This window comes from Saprolegnia parasitica, assembly GCF_000151545.1.
Source record: "Saprolegnia parasitica CBS 223.65 unplaced genomic scaffold supercont2.37, whole genome shotgun sequence".
Lineage (NCBI taxonomy): Eukaryota > Oomycota > Saprolegniomycetes > Saprolegniales > Saprolegniaceae > Saprolegnia > Saprolegnia parasitica.
In genome coordinates this window covers 126,007-143,619 of record NW_012156431.1, presented here as the reverse complement: position 1 = coordinate 143,619, position 17,613 = coordinate 126,007, and the positions used below count along the sequence as shown (strand labels likewise).

At 59.0% G+C, this 17,613-nt stretch overlaps 8 protein-coding genes across 8 annotated transcripts in view; 4 read left to right on the top strand and 4 right to left on the bottom strand.

Moving 5' to 3' along the window:
- Positions 1-23: 23 nt before the first annotated feature.
- Positions 24-1,235, bottom strand: SPRG_08360 (hypothetical protein). The gene is made up of 3 exons (XM_012347600.1): positions 998-1,235; positions 898-947; positions 24-838 (listed from the first exon to the last, which is right to left on the bottom strand). Exons 1-3 carry the CDS (start codon positions 1,212-1,214, stop codon positions 146-148), a joined length of 960 nt encoding a protein of 319 aa, XP_012202990.1. The 5' UTR covers positions 1,215-1,235; the 3' UTR covers positions 24-145.
- Positions 1,236-1,890: 655 nt separating this feature from the next.
- SPRG_08359 (hypothetical protein) lies at positions 1,891-4,591 on the top strand. The gene is made up of 8 exons (XM_012347599.1): positions 1,891-1,968; positions 2,014-2,182; positions 2,234-2,775; positions 2,822-3,172; positions 3,217-3,501; positions 3,558-3,685; positions 3,740-4,007; positions 4,055-4,591. The coding sequence occupies exons 1-8, from the start codon at positions 1,903-1,905 to the stop codon at positions 4,505-4,507; spliced, it is 2,262 nt and encodes a 753-aa protein (XP_012202989.1). The 5' UTR covers positions 1,891-1,902; the 3' UTR covers positions 4,508-4,591.
- On the bottom strand, positions 4,510-4,902 carry SPRG_08358 (hypothetical protein; the record flags this gene model as incomplete). Its single annotated transcript, XM_012347598.1, has 2 exons — positions 4,510-4,828; positions 4,874-4,902. The coding sequence occupies 2 exons, from the start codon at positions 4,900-4,902 to the stop codon at positions 4,570-4,572; spliced, it is 288 nt and encodes a 95-aa protein (XP_012202988.1). The 3' UTR covers positions 4,510-4,569.
- Positions 4,903-5,222: 320 nt separating this feature from the next.
- On the top strand, positions 5,223-6,836 carry SPRG_08357 (hypothetical protein; the record flags this gene model as incomplete). Its single annotated transcript, XM_012347597.1, has 1 exon — positions 5,223-6,836. One exon carries the CDS (start codon positions 5,223-5,225, stop codon positions 6,834-6,836), a length of 1,614 nt encoding a protein of 537 aa, XP_012202987.1.
- Positions 6,837-7,051: 215 nt separating this feature from the next.
- SPRG_08356 (hypothetical protein) lies at positions 7,052-9,571 on the bottom strand (the record flags this gene model as incomplete). The annotated part of the gene is made up of 6 exons (XM_012347596.1): positions 7,052-7,289; positions 7,353-7,843; positions 7,895-8,192; positions 8,243-8,790; positions 8,844-9,220; positions 9,274-9,571. The coding sequence occupies 6 exons, from the start codon at positions 9,569-9,571 to the stop codon at positions 7,052-7,054; spliced, it is 2,250 nt and encodes a 749-aa protein (XP_012202986.1).
- Positions 9,572-10,459: 888 nt separating this feature from the next.
- SPRG_08355 (hypothetical protein) lies at positions 10,460-11,758 on the bottom strand. Its single transcript, XM_012347595.1, has one exon. It carries the CDS (start codon positions 11,684-11,686, stop codon positions 10,535-10,537), a length of 1,152 nt encoding a protein of 383 aa, XP_012202985.1. The 5' UTR covers positions 11,687-11,758; the 3' UTR covers positions 10,460-10,534.
- A 1,496-nt stretch (positions 11,759-13,254) lies between these two features.
- Positions 13,255-15,571, top strand: SPRG_08354 (hypothetical protein; the record flags this gene model as incomplete). The annotated part of the gene is made up of 13 exons (XM_012347594.1): positions 13,255-13,298; positions 13,339-13,399; positions 13,447-13,612; positions 13,661-13,753; positions 13,798-13,857; positions 14,014-14,270; positions 14,316-14,432; positions 14,476-14,727; positions 14,770-14,880; positions 14,928-15,030; positions 15,084-15,133; positions 15,184-15,297; positions 15,347-15,571. The coding sequence occupies 13 exons, from the start codon at positions 13,255-13,257 to the stop codon at positions 15,569-15,571; spliced, it is 1,653 nt and encodes a 550-aa protein (XP_012202984.1).
- Positions 15,572-16,513: 942 nt separating this feature from the next.
- The window catches only part of SPRG_20600 (hypothetical protein), a gene marked incomplete at both ends in the record, with an annotated part of 3,693 nt that continues 2,593 nt past the window's right edge, over positions 16,514-17,613 (top strand). The window contains 2 exons of the mRNA XM_012347671.1: positions 16,514-16,649; positions 16,705-17,609. Coding sequence (XP_012203061.1) covers positions 16,514-16,649; positions 16,705-17,609 — 1,041 coding nt within the window. The remainder of the gene's footprint in view (positions 16,650-16,704; positions 17,610-17,613) is intronic.

Here is a 17,613-nt window from a genome sequence, read left to right as displayed (position 1 = left end):
TAATGCAATACAAATACCAAGCTACTTGTACCAAAAAGAATAAAATTAGGGACTATTAACGTCCTACGCGCTTTCAAAGCGCTTTTTTGACGAACGTTCCGCGTGACTTGCCCGCTGTCCAGTGACACATAAATTAGAAAGATCGCTAGTAGGACATGGGCGGGCGCTTGTGGTACGGGCCCTTGGCGATGGCCTCGGCGAGCTCGGTCGCATACTGGTTGGTGTCGGCGAGCGACTTTTCCAGCTGCGCAATCTTGGCGTCCTTGGCCACGGCGAGGCGCACCATCGCGTCACGCACCTGCTCGTTCGTCGAGAGCATGTCTTCGAGCGACATGCCCGCAAAGGGCACTTGGGAGTGGAGCATGACCTCGGAGCGCAGCTTCTCGCGCTCAGCGTTGCTAGCCTTGGACGCGAACGGCGAGTACTCCCACGCTTGGTTCCACGCGGTGGTTGTGAGCGACGTGGCGGTCGAGATCGCCGTGTGCACGCGTGGGTTGGTCAAGAGCGACGTAATGTGGTGCCCACGCGACGAGGCCTGGTGCTGCAGCTGCGAGACCATGTAGCTCACGGCCGGGTACGTCATGCTGTACTCATACAAGTCCTTGGCCGTGTGCAGCACGGGCTTGAACGTCTCGAGCGCATCGAGGTACCCTTTCAGGACAACGTCTTGGTCCAAGAGCGTGTTGACGCCCGAGATGCCTTGGGCACTCAGGTTCAGAATGAGCTGCATGATCGCTTCGGTCGTCACGCTCTCTTTCTTGAGCTTGTTGGCGGTCATGTCGAGCGACTGCGCGACCGACTCGAGCACGATCTCCTTCTCGAGGGCCATAGCGATGGTCTAGACAGCGATGATGAACATCGATGCAACGCATCGCTCTCGACTACCGTGGCCCATACCTGCATGATGCGACAGAGCGCCTTGATGACCATGGGCTTCTCGAGCGCCGCTACATAGCACATCCCGTGATTCGAGCCGAGACGACGCATGTAGCAATACCAGCGACAGCTTGGAGCGACTGCGACGCCACGGGGCCCGTGTGCTTGAAGCGCAGAAAGGACGACGAGATCTCGAGAAACGCCACGATGAGGTTCGTGAGCGTCGTCGTCGCTTCGGCACTTGGGGTCTCCGCTGCGAGCTTGGACGGCATGGTCGGAGGTGGGTTCAGTTCTTGTTGTTCTGGCGTCTGAGGAGCGACCGACTCTGGTGCTTGCATCGTCGCTGGTTATTGTTCCACAATCTTAGAATCTGAAGCGTGTCAACCCAATCGCCGGCGCCAGCAACGTTGACGCAAGCACTGCGACAGTCCCAAACCTGCGAGAACGCATAAGTGCCGCGCGCCAGACAAGCCCGCCGTCAACACGTCATAAAAAGTCGCCGTTGACGCCATCCAAACCTCTCACACTTGATGGCATGCCGTCAACTTCATCGAGTGGAAGAACCTGTGCAATCGAATGCCACGGGACGATACCACAAGCGGGGAGTATTGGCCGGATAAACCTCTTAAACTACATATTAAGGGGACGTTGATACGGCAAGGATAGACGCACGCCCCCTAAGCCTGTGTCTCGGAAGGTTGTCGCCAGTGGGCTCCTTCACCACCGTAGATGCGACGCACCTTGCATTGCCTTCTTTGTTGACTATAATAAAGTGTGCCCAGTGCAGCCAAAGTCCCATCAGCGATGTCCTGATGCAGACAAACTGTGGGCGTAAAAATGCGTGGGTTTAGCCATCGACAGGCGCAGCGTATCCGGCGACGCCGTAATCGTGGGTGTGAAACCCATGGTGGTAAACGTGAAAAACGAAGTGGAAAAGGGCATAGACATGCAAAGAGGGCTCGTCGCGCGTGTAAAATCAAATCCCACGTCCAGCGCGTGTCTAATCGCCTCAAACTCTGGAAAGAAATGGCTGTTGCGCCACCGCACGTGGCCGACGACCTCTTGAGCGCCGAATGGTCGGACGCGACCGAGGTACGTGGCAGCCGCATGGGCGTGGTCTCCTCACGCCTTCCGTAGCTCTTCTTTGATGCGTCGAACGCGCTCACGCTGAGCCAAATGGTGCACGTGCCCTTCTTCAACTCCTTTGAGTCCATGTCGGCGCTCGAGCTCATGGACCCCAAGATGGACGCTGGCATGGTTGGCCAGAACGAGCTCATTCTGCCGGTGGCCGAGCGCCTCGCCAAAGGTTCGTCTGCCATGACGGTTCCGCATCGTGATCCGTGCGATACTATGGTAGGCTTGATCCCAATGACGTTCACGTCCGCAACGAGCCTCGTCGCGACACTTGATCGCATTGAGCAGTGCGAAAGCGCGTGGCGCAATGGCCAGTCCATGGAGCAGTCGCTCTTGATGTGCTTGTACCTGCATCCGGTCGTCTCGAGCGCCCTCCTCCAGCTCGAGTCGGACGACGTCATGACGTTGGCGGTCGGTCCGTCGAGAGACGACTCGCTGCTCTGTGTCTTCCGGGCGTACCTTCTCTTGACGATCAAGGCGTGTACGATCCAGCGCAACGCGATTCTCCGCGCCGACATTTACGAAGAAGAGGACTTTGCCCCCGCGAGTGCTGACGTGCCCCGTGGCGACGTCATCGATGACGCACTTGTCTTTGCAGCTCTTGAGATCGCCGAGCAGCGCTTGGATGCGCTTTTGGCCAAGAAGAACAAGAAGAAGCCGTCGTCGATCGAGCCACTGCATCCGACGCTCGGCCTCGAGTTGGCGCAGCTCCTCTCGACGCGCCTCCAGTACAAGAAGCACTTTTATTTCGCGCTCGCGAGCCTCGTACGCGCGAACATCATGCGGGATAAAACCTCATGATTGGGCGTAGGGCACGGCCGAGTGCCCGGACTTGGAGCGCGCGACGCACTTTCTGGACATTGCGATGACGCACCTGGGTCAACTCGCGACCGAGTCGCTCGAGGTGCCGCCGGCGTGCTTGCAACCAGAGACGTACGTCGGGTTTGACAACCATATCGGACGTGTGTTGGCGTCGACCGCGCCGCCCCGCGCGGCCAAGCTCGAGTCGTTTGCGACGGTGGTTGGCACCAACCAAACGCTCTGTGCGCACCTTCGGCTCGGAACGTCGCCGGAGACGTTCAAGTCCATGGACGACCTCAAGGCGTTCTTGAGCCACATGTCGTCGCTCACGCCCAACATCCTCGTCCGGTCCTACATCCTCGTACGTTGCGATTTTTTAGGTTTTCTGATGATGGCTTTCGGTAGCTCTTTCTGTACATCGACAAAAAGATGTATGGCCAGTACAACTTCATGGAGTGGCTCGGCGACTCGATGGTCATGGCGGGCGTGCCCTCGGTGCTGCTCTCGACGCAAGAAGGCATGACGTACTCGTCGCGCTGCATCGAGGCCGTCTACGAGTCGCTCAAGCTGCACATGCACAACCGACCGCGCCAGCGCTCGCGCTTGGAGCTCATGCTCCAGGACTGGGTCATCCTCGAGTCGGAAGCCGTCGCGATCGACGACAAATTCGTCACCGAAATGGGCATCCCCGTAGCGTTGCATTTCAGCCAGTTTGGAGATTGATACCTTGATACTTTGCTGTCTAGAAAGCCACCTACCCCCGTTACTTTACGGCGTGGGCCCTTGAGCAAACCTTGGGCTTGATGCAGCAGTACCTCTACCTTGGTTTTGAACTCGACTTGTATGCGTCGTCCGAGTTTGGCACCATGTATTGGTATGTCCATGATATATGGTCGATGGCTTTTATGACAATATTTTTGTATATTAGCTACCTCGACTACCTTCTCGGGACGCGGATACACAACCTGACCAACGCATGGTCGTTTGTCGAGAAGCTCAAGACGATGACGCGCCCCGAGTCATCGCCGCCGCCGGCACCGACCAAGGCGCCCAAGAAGAACGCGAAGAAGGGCGGCAAGCCGGCGGCAAAAGCCAAGGCCGAGCCCGAGGCCATCGTGGATCCGATCAAGGAGAAGTACGCGCTTGAGATTGCACTCCTCGAGACGCACCGCGCCTTGGTCCGCGCCATGTTCCAGGTACGTGCTAGCTTCCTCTGAACGTGTTGCCATGATGCTCTACCTAGTACGTTGTGGGGCTGCAGCTGGACGGCCTCTTGCCGGCGGATCTACCCGTGTACGGCTCGCCCGAGATCCGGTATGCGCACCGCTTCCTGCCGTTCCAAAAGCTGCAGTACCCGCAGCCGCTCTCGCATGCCGAGATGACGCGCAATTGCGACTTTTCGCAGTACGACGTCCATGTCGTGTACCAGTCGTCGGACGAGTGCTTCAAGATGGCGCGCGGCCACATTGAGCAAGTGTTGGCGAAGCCGTCGCTGCCGGCCCGCCTCGCGCTCGAGCTCAAGGCGCTCACAAAGGTGTGCGTCTCGAACGGCGTGTACCTCGCGCAGCTGGAGAAGGAGAAGATGGCGCTGTCGCTCCAGGCGCTCTCGCTCACGGAGAAGAAGGCCAAGCTCGAGATCGCATTCCATGTCCATCCGCAGTACCCGACGATCCAGCTCCAAAAGTCGCTCGCGTAAAGCAAGCGTTCGAAGACATGTGTTGTTGCAATACGAGTACAGACAGCGTGCGATGATGCGACTTACTGCGTCTTCTTGGTCGCCGCCTCCTTGGCCTTGCGCTCGTCGGCGTCGATGCTGTCGATGAGTGTCTTGGCCGCGAGGAGCGCGACGATGAAGAGAGGGACGACGATGGCGGCGAGGACAGCGGCCCAGAACTTGGGGTCCTCTTGGATCTTGGTCGCAATGAAGTGGAGATGGTCGTGGTCCAGCATCGCTTCCTTGCTCGAATGCTGCAGGTTGATGAAGACCGCTCGGAAATGGCGAGATGCCATTGGGTGACTAGCCAGTTGCATGTTGGCGATAGAAATGCATTTATAGGTATACTTTATAATGGATCCAACCGCTATCTCCATATTCGTATTTTAATTTGCATGCTTTGTGCAAGAATAGCACGCTGACATACGTACGTAAATTAGTGTCAAATTAGAGACTTGGCACGGATCTGCCTTGATACCCTGTAGTCGCAAGGTCCCAGGGCGCTTTCGAACAGTCATTGTTTAGTACAGCGCTACGTATATACTCCGTAGTACAAACAATACGTCGTTCGGTCTAGAGGGTGCAGTCGATTCAGCTACTACCGGTACTTGAAGGCTAACCCTTCCGAGATACCAGTCTACGCACACGATTCAACATTTATCCTAAATACTGTAAGCGAAGCGTATCTTGGACAGGCATGCGCAAGCGAAGTGTGTTGGACGAGGTTGAGCATGCGCTGTACCTCCAGAGCGTCGAGCAGCGTGTGGCCAACGGCGAGGATCCGGCGACGATCGACTCGTTCCGAAAGCACAAGTGGAAGCTACAGCGCAGCCGCACCGCAGGTCCGCCGCCGACCACGCAAGAGACCACCGCCGAGCCCGTCGCCGAGGTGCTCGCGCCCACAAGTCCCGTCGACAACACGACCGCAACGACTAATGCCGAGGCAGTCGAAGCCGCGCCATTAAGCACGGATGCGGCATCGCCGCCGGCCGCCCGCGTCGACGCCAAGCGGCTCGCGTATCAGCAGTACCTTCTCGAGCTCATTTCGCCGGCGCTTGTCAACACACCACATGTCCGCTTCGAGCCGGTCATTGCGCGGGGCAATGACGCCTTCAATATGGCGATGCCGTGTGCACGCGACGGTGCAACTCTCACAGCATGCAACGAGCTCCTCGTGCTCGTCGGTGGCTCGTACCTCAGCGACCCGGGGCACGCGCACCCGCGGGCGATCGTGCCGCGCCCCATGGCCGCCGCCGGCACAGTGCACTTTTCCAACCACGTCTTTGTCTTTGATCCGGCGTCGCACACGTGGGAGATGCCCCGGTGCACGGGTTCGTTTCCGCGCGGGCGGGCCGACCACAGCGCCGTGTTCTTGCCGCCGAAGTCGCTCGTCGTCTTTGGGGGTCGCGGCAAGCACGGCATTGTCTTCCACGACGTGCACATCTTGGACGTCGAGCTTTGGAGCTGGACACAGAGCGCACCGGTGGCGTCACCGCTTCGAGGGCGCTTCTGGCACGCCGCCGCCGTGGATCTCCGCTCGGCGCGGGCCTTTGTCTTTGGCGGGAAAGATTTGCATACGGTCTACGGGGACTTTATGGAGCTCTCGCTTACTAGAGACGCGGCACGCTGCCACGCGTGGTCTGAGCCGCTCACGATGGGTGCACCACCCACACCGCGGTTTGGCGCGACGCTTCTGCCGCTCGGAGCCGGGCACTTGGCACTGGTTGGCGGCTGGGAAGCCCGCAGCGTGCCGCACCAGCAGGCGCGCGCCACCCGCTGTCTGGATCTGTATGTGCTCGACCTCTTCACACACATTTGGTCGCGGCCGCGCCTGGCCCAGCATGTCGTGACGTGGTCGCTGCCATGCGAGCGGTTCTTGTGCCAAGCGTTTGTGATGGCCAACACACTGGTGGTCTTTGGAGGCTTCTCGTACGAGTCGTCGGCCTCGAGCTTTGAGAAGCCGTGGTTTGAACGCGAGGCGCCGGTCGCTGCCACCGCTTGCCATCCGCAGCGGTACGTCCATGGAATGACGCTCCGACCGGTGCACGACCCGTACGTCTACAAGCTGGATTTGCAGGTCATGATCTGGCGCCGACAGCCCATGACGCACGCTTCGGCAGGCATACAGGGGCTACCGACGGCCGTCCATGGCGGGTCGTACCCCACGCGTGGGAACTCTGGTTACGTGCATGCGATTGTGGCAGACGACCCGACGCACATGACACTGCTGCGATTGACGCTGACCAAACCTCACCCAATAGTTGTCAATGAAGACGAGGATGAAGACATGACGTTCGAGGTCGTGACCTAACCCTTGAGATTTTCAACCCTTGAGATTTCAAACATTTTTAACCAAGTTACAACCACGTCTCTACTGCGAGTATACTACGTTAGCAGCAGGCGGATGCACGGCGTTGGGCCAGTGGATGCGCGGGCAATGAACTATTCACCGACTCAAATGACTCGAGTATAGATTTCGAGAATGCGAGACTCAATTACGATTACAAATACACAATGACTTCTCTACTACATAGCAGTCGTTGACGACGTTCTTGGTGGAAACACGAAGTTGGGCCAGTGAACGCAGGGGTGGGTAAGGTCGTCTTCAAAGAGGCGAGTGCAAGGTCGGCCGTTGTCCGCGCTGAGAAAGCGCCCGATTGGCCGCGACACATCCAAATGGAATGCGTCCGTACACATGAGGTCCCATGCGATCCAGCTAAAGAAGAGGCTGTGCCCCACGTCGATGGTCGTGCCGCTGGTGTAGCTAGACACGATGTGAGTCCTTCCATACAGGTACGAGTATATAGAGATATGCAGATGAACATACGCAGAGAGGAGGTCGGTGGCGGCGTCCGAGAGGATCGCCTTGTCGGCAAGTAGCTGAGTGAGGAGGTCGCCAAAGGCGATAAAGTCGGCCCGGCGCGTCGATGCTGTGAGCGGTACAAACGCGTCGGTGCGGGCGAAGACGGCGGTGGCATCGTCCGTGACGACGACGTTCTGAAGCGAGAGAGAACCGTGTGCGACGCCGTGGGCGTGGAGGTAGGCGAGGCCGAGGAACACCTGGGACAAGTACCACGCCACTTCGCGCTCGTCCAGTCCAGTTGTCTTCTGGATCGAGCGCAGAGTGTGGCCGCGAAGGACCGGCGTCACGACAAACGCGGTCGTTCGCGTCTGGAACCGGTACCGTGTCGGCACCAAGGTCGCATGGCGCAGCGACGAGACGTCGATTGCCGGCGGTCGCGCTGTCGCCTTGACGGTGCACTGCAGAGCGTAGTAGGCGCCAGCGTCGGTGCCCGTCAGCTTTTGCACGAGGTGCACCTACATACTTAAGTGTGAGCACATGCGATCAACCTAAGATCGTAGTCTTACCTCGTCGTGTGTCGGTGTCGTCAACGTGCCGAGGACGGCGAAGTCGCTGCCGCCAACCGTGGTGGCCCGGGCGTACGCGTACTCTGGAATGTACAGCGGCCATACGCCTGGATCGTTGGCAAAGACGCGGGCTTGGAGCAGCGCCAAGTCAAACGCGTCGGTCGGGACGTCGTCGAGCTGCGGCGCGTCGCTCGGGTGTGGCGCTGGCGTCGTATCGAGGGTCGTCCAGTCGACGCCAAAGAAGAAGTCGGTCGCCATAAAGTCTGTCGCGGTGCTCTCCTTCGTCGCCGAGAACAAGCTACGCATCGATAGATATGAGACAAACGAGACGGCAAGGAGACGACGTACGCAAGGCAGAGGTCGCGCCCGGCGTGCGGCAAGCCGTGTTGACGGCACGTCGCGTCGGTGAGAAACGTGGCTTCGGTAAGCGGCCCGGCGCCGACAAAGAGCTGGTACACCAAGAGGCCAAACGCGTGCCAGTCGACGATCGCGCCCTCGCTGGCGAGTGGCGTCACGTGCTCAAAACCGGCGAGGACGACCGTGCCGTCGTGACCGAGGAGGACGTTGGCCGACGAGACGGCGCCGTGCACGTAGCCGCGGGCGTGGACATGGGCGAGGCCGGCGAGGACGCGCGCGAGGAGCTGTGCGCCTTCGATTTCGTCGACGCCACCGAGCAGTGTCGTGAGCGGCTGTCGCGCTGCCGTCGAGGCGACCTCGTACGCAGTCGTCGCGGTCTGAAACAGATACAATGGCGCGAGCACGTGGGGGTGGTCAAAGGCCTCGACGACGGCCTTGGCGCGAATTAAGCCTGGCAGCGACGCCGGCGTCTTGAGCGTCGGGCGCAGCGCGTACATGGTCCCGGCGTCCGACCCATGCGACTTGCGCACCACAAGCACCTACGACAGCGTTCGATATATATATCGCGTCGGCCAATCACACGCGAGCGTACCGAATCCATTGCGCCGACGACTTGGAAATCGGCGGCCGAGACATGGTCGTCGTCCGGCACCGGAAACGAAAGCGGCTCAATGGTCGGCAGCGGCATCGGCGCGCTGGCGCCGTCCGAGTCGGTCTCGGACGCAGTCGCCGAGGCGACGGGAGAAAGCACGAGGGCTCGCTTCGCGGCGACGCAGGCCCGGCAGACGACACCGCGGTCGCTCAGAAAGCTGCAGTGCTTGCACACGGGCGCGTTGCAGTCGGCGCAGTGCGCATGGCGCCGCCACGGCAGGTGCACGCGGCTGCATGGCGCAACGTCGGCGCTCCACTCGAACGCAAGGCGCACGCCGCCGTGGCCGTGCGCAAAAGGAAAGAAGCCTTCGGTAGCACCTACGCATAGAGATTGCGTGTGGCATCCCTCCGTCAAAAGAGCGTGCATGTACCGGTGGTGGTGCTAGTGTCGAGCGAGCAAAGCGGGATCGACGTTGTTCCAAAGACGTCGTACCCACTGCACAGGCACGCGGACGCGTCTTTGATGTGCACGGTGATGCTGATGGTGTCGACGGGCGGAAGAAACTCGACGGCGGCGCCCCATTGAGCAACGTCCTTGGACTTGAGTGTCTCGCGCTGGGCGCCACAGACGAGGCGGAGCTTGGTCGAGACGACCGTGGCGGCAAACTGGTCGAGGTCCACCGCGAGCACGGTGACGACGAGCGAGTTGGTTTGCGAGAGCGGCTGCATGCTGAGGATGAAGATGATCGTAGTCGAGAGAGCAAGGGATGCAATATGAACGTGTAGAATGTGGTTAAGCGGGAAAAGCGGCGTCGTTCGATCGTTTTTCCCGCTTCACCACACTCTACACTAGCTACACCAGCGGCACGACCATCGACGTGGGGCACAGTCTCTTCTTTAGCTGGATCGCATGGGACCTCATGTGCACGGATGCATTCCATTTGGATGCGTCGCGGCCAATCGAGCGCTTTCTCAGCGCAGACAATGGCCGACCTTGCACCCTCCTCTTTGAAGACGACCCTACCCACCCCCGCGTTCACTGGCCCAACTACGTGTATCCACCACCAACGTCAACAACGACTGCTATGTAGTAGAGACGGAACTTTGTATTTGTACTCGTAATGGAGTCTCGCATTCTCGAAATGTACAATAGGTCCTGCCCATCACTGCCAGAATATAACAGAAAAAGGCCATCGCATTATGCAGTAGAAGGATTCGTGCACTGCCTGCACCAACGAAAATACAGTTGAGTCATTTGAGTAGGTGTATAGTTGCTACCGGTAGGAACGTACTAGTATGCTCGTTGGTGCAAGGCTTCTGTCCCGCAGAGACGCGTCGTGGTTGTGAAATGCAATTTGGCACGCTACCACTCTTTTTGGCCGCAAAGAAAATCGGCGTCGGCTGCTGCATATCCCTGCCGACCGACGAAGCGCGTGCAAAGGTGCGTCGCGGATCAGCTCACGCGCGTGAGCATCCGCAACACCCAAATCTGGTCGCTGGGCGTGCCACGTATGACAGTTACACCGTATCCATGACGTGGCGTCACCCGTGCGCAGCATCGTTTCAAAATCCAGGGATCCCTCTTTGTCGTCCTTTGCTTCCAATAAAACATATTCTCCCGCGAGGTAAACAGACGTCGTGCTATTTGAACTCAATACCGATGAATAGATTAAAACGCAACTACACACAGAATTAAATACTATCTTGGTACGCCAGCGAGAGGCAGTACTCTTCAATGTCAAAGCGAAAGGGCGCGCCGCCGAGGTTGAGGACACACGCGTCGTTGAACGAGTGGAGCGCAACCGCCGCCGCGTATTGGATGTTCTCGGTCGGGATGAGCACCGGCGGTGCACCGATCATGCGTCCGTTAAGCGTGAAGAAAATCTCGCGCGTCTTGCGGTTGAAGCCGCAGCCAACGACCGACCCGTCCGGGCTGGTCTCGTTGTCCTTGCCAAAGCCAGGGCCAAACGACGAGCGCACGCCGCCGTAGCTGACCTCGCCGTTGTGCGCAACGAAGCCACCGTCGTGGCTGTGGTACCCAAACGAGATGCCCTTCCAGCCCACGTGGTCGTCCATACCAAAGCCATACGCGTTCATCGACGGCTTGTCGTAGACGGACGCAATACCGACGCTCGCGCAGCCCTTGATCTGGCCGACCTCAAAGTAGCTGACGTCAAGACTTAGCGCTTTCGCGACCGAGAGCACAGGCAGTGCGTTGTACGAGCGGATCGAGTCGACCGCGCCGCGCTGGAAGCTCCGGAGCATCGAGTTGTTGAGGACGTGCACCGTGAGGTCCGGCTGGAGCGCGGTGCGGCCGCGCGTCGACAATTTGGGGTCGATGCTGGCGCGAAGGGCGTTCATCGCGACGAGGTTCTTGTACGAGAGGAGCATAAACTTGCGCGAGAGGCGGTTGTTGTGGCGCCATCTGCGACAGTAGGCGCTGAGCCAGAGGTACGGCGACTGCGCGACTTCGTGCATTTCCTTGCACACGAGGCTGCACTGCGTGAGCGACTCGAGGTCGAGAAAGTCAAAGCTGAGCTGCCACACGTTCTGCGCCATGGACTCGGACGACATCGTGTCGAACGAGCTGCTCGTGCGGCGGCGCAGCGGTACGTGGATCGAGAGCGGCAAGAGCGGGTCGACGGGCGAGAGGTCGGCCCACGTCACGGCGCGCTGGCACGCCTGGGACTTGTACGAGACATACATTGTGCTCGCGTCGGCGGTCGATGGGTCCTTGAGCACAAGGAAGGTGCGCAGACTGGAGGAGCTCGCGTTGGAAGATCTCGCACTGAGGCTCGAGCCCGCGCCCCAGTGCGGAGCCATCGGTGTGAGCATGCTAGGCATCGGAGCAGTGGTTGCGCGGCGGAAGATTGAAAAATAAGCTACGCCCGTTGGGCGTGTGCGCTTGAAGTTGGCTGTATCGAATGATACTTCTTTGCTCGGAAACTACAGTGGCCATATCCGGATACGAACGGCAAAGTGGGGTTTAGCCCAGTGTCCCAACTTTGGCGGCGGGACTGGCGGCGGGACGTGATGATACTAGGTCACGAAATGCACAACGCAGGACGACGAGGCGGGGTTTTTTCTGAATGAGAGCTGACACGATGCTGGAGCAGCTATCGCTCCGTGTCGACGTGGTGTCTTGATTGGACTCGATGCGAGCGGTGGCAAGCGACGCGTGAGGGGGCAGAGATGGACCGAGTCGTTTTGTAACCTCTCCAACTAAATAACTAAATGTGGTAAGTAGAGTTCGGACTCGAGTACGTTTGCGTCAATAGAATCGTTTCTTGTTGCTTCTGGTGCGACGCGCACGTGGAGTGTTGCCGACCTCGCAGACAGGATCTTGCGTCATGCCAGTATGACCGGCCGACTGATTTGGGTAAAACCCAATGTCCCACGACATCCGGATACGGGTCGCGGTGACGCATCTGGTCCGGCGTGGAGTGTTTCGGACGTCGAAGCTCCTGACCAAAGGTTGAAAGCAGACACGGGCGGACGCCTACGGCCGCCATTTGTTCGACAAAATCCGATGACCAAGTGGTTTAACTCTGTGATCCGTCGATTCCCCGAACGTTGCTCCGCAGCTTCGGACAGCGTTTCCGTCGCAAGTTGAAGTTCATGAAAGATCCTCGTCGGCACCACGCGTGTGATTGGACAGAGGTGTGATCCTTTCGCCAATCAATGACGCGCCTTTTAATGCAGTGCCCAATCACGTGCGTGGCAGCGTAAAAAGGCTGGTCCCAAGTCGACAGGAACCGCCTCGGTGCAGACGCGTGGCGGCCTACCATGCTCTCAAGAGGCGCCGAGAAATGGCTTGCTACTGCAAGTTGCTACTGCAAGTACCTACGAGGCCCATCCAAGCTTGCGCAATGGATGGCGTCAAGGCCGTTTGTATTCAGTCCATCAAGTTTACGACTAAGATAGTACGCTTTAGTACGGTCAGGGCACCCATCAACTTCGTGTGTTCGCAATGACGGGCGACGTCAACGACACGCGTGGCGCTGCCTGTCGACCGCCCATACGTTCGCCTAGGGCCTGTCTGTCTCTGCGGGCAAAGATGGACTAGCGTAGTGGATCCGTGGACCTCAATGAAGTGATAGCGTGTAGCGTGTGGGATCCAGACGGTGGCGCGAACGTTCTCGCCTGCAAGTGCGATTTCCCGCCATGGGCTCCCGCCGACCTCGCTCCGTGGTGGTTGAAGTCGGTCCATCGCGTGCATGCCATTGGCTAAAAAGAAAGCCTGCACAGAAGAACCAATCAAGACATCGTAACACGTTCCGAGCGCGTTAGAACCGGTGTGTAACACATTGCCTTCGCATTGAAGCGATCGGATTGGCGCGGAACAGGCATGGCTGTGTTATAACATCTAACGTGCGATCTTTTCAAGCCCGCGACTTCATTTGGCGACCGTCATGCAAGCAACACACGTCGCCGCCCAGCACCTTGCGCGCAAATGGTACACTGCTGCAATACGACTACGATCTGAGTGGTGCTAGGGACGCGGTCATCGTGGGTGGTGGCCACAACGGGCTCGTGGCAGCCACATACCTCGCCAAGGTCTTGGCCTCGTACTGCCAGCTCTCGGGCTCATGCGCCATCGTTAGGCCGGCAAGTCGGTGTGCGTCCTCGAGAAGCGCCACTTGCTGGGTGGCGCGGCCGTCACGGAAGAGATCATTCCGAACTTTCACTTTTCCCGCGCGTCGTACGTCTTTAGTCTCTTCCGGCCGCAGATCATCTGCGACCTCGACTTGTATCGGCATGGCCTTGAAAGTGGGACAGATATCCTGATCACTGCTAGCTAAACACGTCTATGGCTAGTCTACCCGCGCGATCCGTCGTCGTTCACGCCGCTGCTCAACGGGCAGAGCCTCCTTCTCGGCAGCGACATGAAGGCCAACCAAGCCAGCATCGGTAGGCACTCCACCGCATACCGTGGCGGTAGCGCTTGGCTGTAGCACAATTCTCCAAAGCCGACGCAGCCATCTACCCAGCCTACAACGCGATGTTGGACGTACGTACATTCTGCGATCGACCGCCGTCGTGACCATGGCGTGCTTCTAGCGCCTTGTCGATTTTTTCGTGCCGCTCGTGGATGAGGTACGTACATTGTGTCCTGTCTGTAGGTAGCACGCATGACAATATGATTGCATTAGCTTCCACCGGACCTCAAGGTGGCCTTGGGCCCGGATTCGACGTTGACGTATTCGAAATGACCGTGTCGACGGGGTCGAGATCCGTATGCGATAGGGCCCGCATGGATGCACTCCGATCGCTGGGCCACTTGGGCATGCGCTGCGCCAAGCTCGGATCGGAGCTTCCGACCTTTCTTGAGTTTATGACGGCACCGGCCGACAAGATTTTGAACAAGTGGTTTGAAAGCGACGTCCTCAAGGCCACGTTGGCGACCGACGCCATCATTGGCGCCAAGGTACGAATCTATCCTTCTGCGATGGTGGACGAATGCAACTACTAGCTGTCGCCGTCGACGCCAGGGTCGGCCTACGTGCTCTTCCACCACATTATGGGCGAAGTCAACGGCGTCAAAGGCACGTGGGGGCATGTGAAAGGCGGCATGGGCGGCGTCACGTCGGTGCGTCATCGAAAAAATGACTTTTTGTGTAAACAATGTGCAGGCGCTGACAAAAGCGGCACTCGAAGCCGGCGTGCACCTCGTCACCGACGCCAGTGTCCAATCGATTGACGTGGCGAACGGTCGCGTCGCCGGCGTCACGCTCACCTCGGGCGACCACGTGGCAGCGACGACCGTGCTCTCCAACGCGAGTCCGTCCTTGACGTTTCTCGAGCTCGTCGACCGCCAGTACCTCCCCAACGACTTGGTCAATCATTTTGAAAAGGCGTGGAACACCGAGTCGGCATCGACCAAGGTACGCGTCGACGACAATGCCAGTGCCAATCAGATCTTGTAGATCAACGTGGCGCTGAGTGCGCTACCCAACTTTAGCTGTGCGCCGAACGTCGGGTCGGACGCGATGCCGCACCACCGTGGCACGACGCACTTTGAGGACTCCATGGCCCAGGTGCGTACTCGTAAGCAGACTGTTTATGCGGAGGATGCTGGGATTAGATCCACGATGCGTATCTGGATGTCCAGCAAGGCTACTGCTCGAGGCGGCCGGTGATCGAGATGAACATCCCAACGGCCCTCGACGCCTCGATCGCGCCCAAAGGTACGTACATGATGGAGTTGCGGTCGTATTCCATGCGTCTTCTGGATGCGCAGGCCAGCACATTGCGCTGCTCTTTGTGCAGTACACTCCGTATGCGCCCAAGGTACGTTCGACTTGGAACCCCGTGGTCTCATTCTTCGTGCGACGACGTAGGACGGACCGTGGACCGATGCGAAGAAGGCGCAGTACGCCGACCAAGTGTTCTCGGTCATTGAGCAGTATGCGCCCGGCTTCAAGCAGTCGGTCCTTGGCTACGACATGCTGACGGTTCGTGGATTGTATTTTCGATCGGAGGACACTCCTGGGATCGTCGTAGCCGCCGGATCTCGAGCGGATCTTCTCGCTGCCGCGCGGCAACATCTTTCATGGCGCCATGGGCCTCGACCAGCTCTTTTGGCTGCGTCCGCTCAGCGGCTACGCCGACTACCGGACCCCTGTCGACGGGCTCTACCTCTGCTCGGCCGGAACGCACCCTGGCGGCGGCGTCATGGGCGCCTGCGGGCGCAACGCGGCCAACGTCTGTCTCCGCGACATGCCATGAGCGACTGCTTCGCGTCCTTGGTCGACCTCGACCTCGTAGGAATCCTGTCCCGAATCTGATATCCGAGTTCTGTATTTTTATTGCATTTCGAAAAATATTTTGCCGGCGCGTGTCGCAGGTGGCAGGCGCCAATGACGTGGCGCGCTGTGCGGCTGTGGTGCCTGCGAAATGTGGTCGTGCCTTCAAGTGCCCCTGTGCCCCTTGCCATCTTCTTTCCTCAGACGAGCGTAGGAGTAGTAGTACATTGGCAGTCATTCAAGCAGATACGGCCATCCCCACGCAGGCTGCATCTGCCTCGTCATCCATGACTCTGGCGCGCATCATGGCGCAAGAATATGCACCCGATGACGATCCTCCCTTCCACCCACCGACACACCCTCAACCGTAGCAACTGTGGTGCGGGTAGTCTGTCTTCTTCAACCAAATCGCGTCCGAGAAGACCAGCCCAACCATCATCATGTTTCTGCCTCGAGCCTACACTCTGGTGCTGCGTCGACAGTCTGAAGCTGGTTGTGTCGTCGCCGTCGTCGGCCATGCAGTTGGGGCAGCCGTGGCCGCAGTAGCTCGCATCTGCTTCTGTTTCTTCGTAGCTACTCCGTCGTATTGCAGAACGCTCGCCATGGATTCGAAGCCTCTCGTTCGACCGGTGGGACTAAACCCCAAATCTGAAAAACGCAGTTGCGTGCATTCATCCACATCATGCATCCTCATACAAACTTCATGTTTATTGCAACCAAAGTGATAGGCGCACGCCATGTGATTGCATCAACAGCCGATCGATTGCCGGGTTTTTTAAATTGCATACAAACATCCAGCCAAGAATAAAAAATAGAATGCGTCCCCGGCGCCGTGACAGCATCCCATCACGCGACGCGTTAAAAAAAGTGACACGGGCCAAGCCGCATGGCATTCCGCAGATAGACAAGCCGCCGACGCACCACCATGGAGGCTGGCGCCCGCGTCTGGGTCAAGGACGACGACGAGATATGGGTCCCGGGCATCGTATACGAGTGCCATGACCTGCACCGCGTCCGCGTCCGGCGCGAAGGCGGTCGCGGCGACGTTGACATCGACCTGCGTACGTACTGGCCGCCATCCATCCCATGCGCCGCCTCATGCAGCGATACTCGTAGGCCATGGCGCCGAGGCCGAGCCAAGCTTGCAGCTGCGCAACGACCTCGACGACTTTACGAGCGTGCCCAACTTGATCCAGCTGCAGTATCTGCACGAACCGGAGCTGCTCTTTGCAGTCGCGAACCGGTTTGAGCACGACCTCATCTACACGTACATTGGCGACATCCTGCTCGCGTTCAACCCGTTCCGGCCCATCAACATGTACTCGACGTCGCACGTCCGCGCGTACGAGGCCATGGACAGCGACGCGCCGCCGCACGTGTTTGCGATCGCGTCCATGGCGTACCGCTGCATGCGCGACGAGAAGAAGAACCAGTCGATCCTCGTCTCGGGCGAGTCGGGCGCTGGCAAGACAGAGAACACCAAGTTTCTCATGCAGTACCTCGCGACGGTCGGCGCATCCTCGACGTCCAGTCCGGCCAAGACGCCGGCCAAGCGACCGAGTCGGCTCAAGACGACGACCGCACCCGTGACAGTGACGACGACCACGGACATTCAGACGCAGATTCTGCAGACCAACCCGATCCTCGAAGCGTTTGGGAACGCCAAGACGGTCCGCAACGACAACAGCAGTCGGTTCGGCAAGTTTATCGCGCTGCAGTTTGGCGCCGATGCCAAGATGGTCGGCGCCAAGATCTCGGTGTACCTCCTCGAGAAGATCCGGCTCAGCCACCAGTCGCTCGGCGAGCGCAACTTTCACATCTTTTACGAGCTCTGCGCTGGCGCCGACGACGATCTCGCCGACGCGCTGGAGCTGGGTGGCATGGAAGACTATGCGATTCTGAGCCAGAGCGAGTGCTACGAGCGGCGGTCGGTCGACGACGCGGCGCAGTTCAACCTGACGACGCAAGCCTTTCGGGACATGGGCGTCCCGGACGACGAGACGACGACGATTCTGAGCGTCGTGG

Excerpts from the sequence above, each read along its gene's own strand:
- SPRG_08360 (XM_012347600.1), bottom strand. The coding sequence starts at position 1,214 with ATGCAAGCACCAGAGTCGGTCGCTCCTCAGACGCCAGAACAACAAGAA. Across the intron at positions 948-997 it reads GTCGCTCCAAGCTGTCGCTG|CGGCGCTCGAGAAGCCCATG; the intron begins GTATTGCTACAT and ends TGTGCTATGTAG. Across the intron at positions 839-897 it reads CGCTCTGTCGCATCATGCAG|ACCATCGCTATGGCCCTCGA; the intron begins GTATGGGCCACG and ends ATCGCTGTCTAG.
- SPRG_08359 (XM_012347599.1), top strand. The coding sequence starts at position 1,903 with ATGGCTGTTGCGCCACCGCACGTGGCCGACGACCTCTTGAGCGCCGAA. Across the intron at positions 3,173-3,216 it reads TCGTCCGGTCCTACATCCTC|CTCTTTCTGTACATCGACAA; the intron begins GTACGTTGCGAT and ends GGCTTTCGGTAG. Across the intron at positions 4,008-4,054 it reads TGGTCCGCGCCATGTTCCAG|TACGTTGTGGGGCTGCAGCT; the intron begins GTACGTGCTAGC and ends TGCTCTACCTAG.
- SPRG_08355 (XM_012347595.1), bottom strand. The coding sequence starts at position 11,686 with ATGCCTAGCATGCTCACACCGATGGCTCCGCACTGGGGCGCGGGCTCG.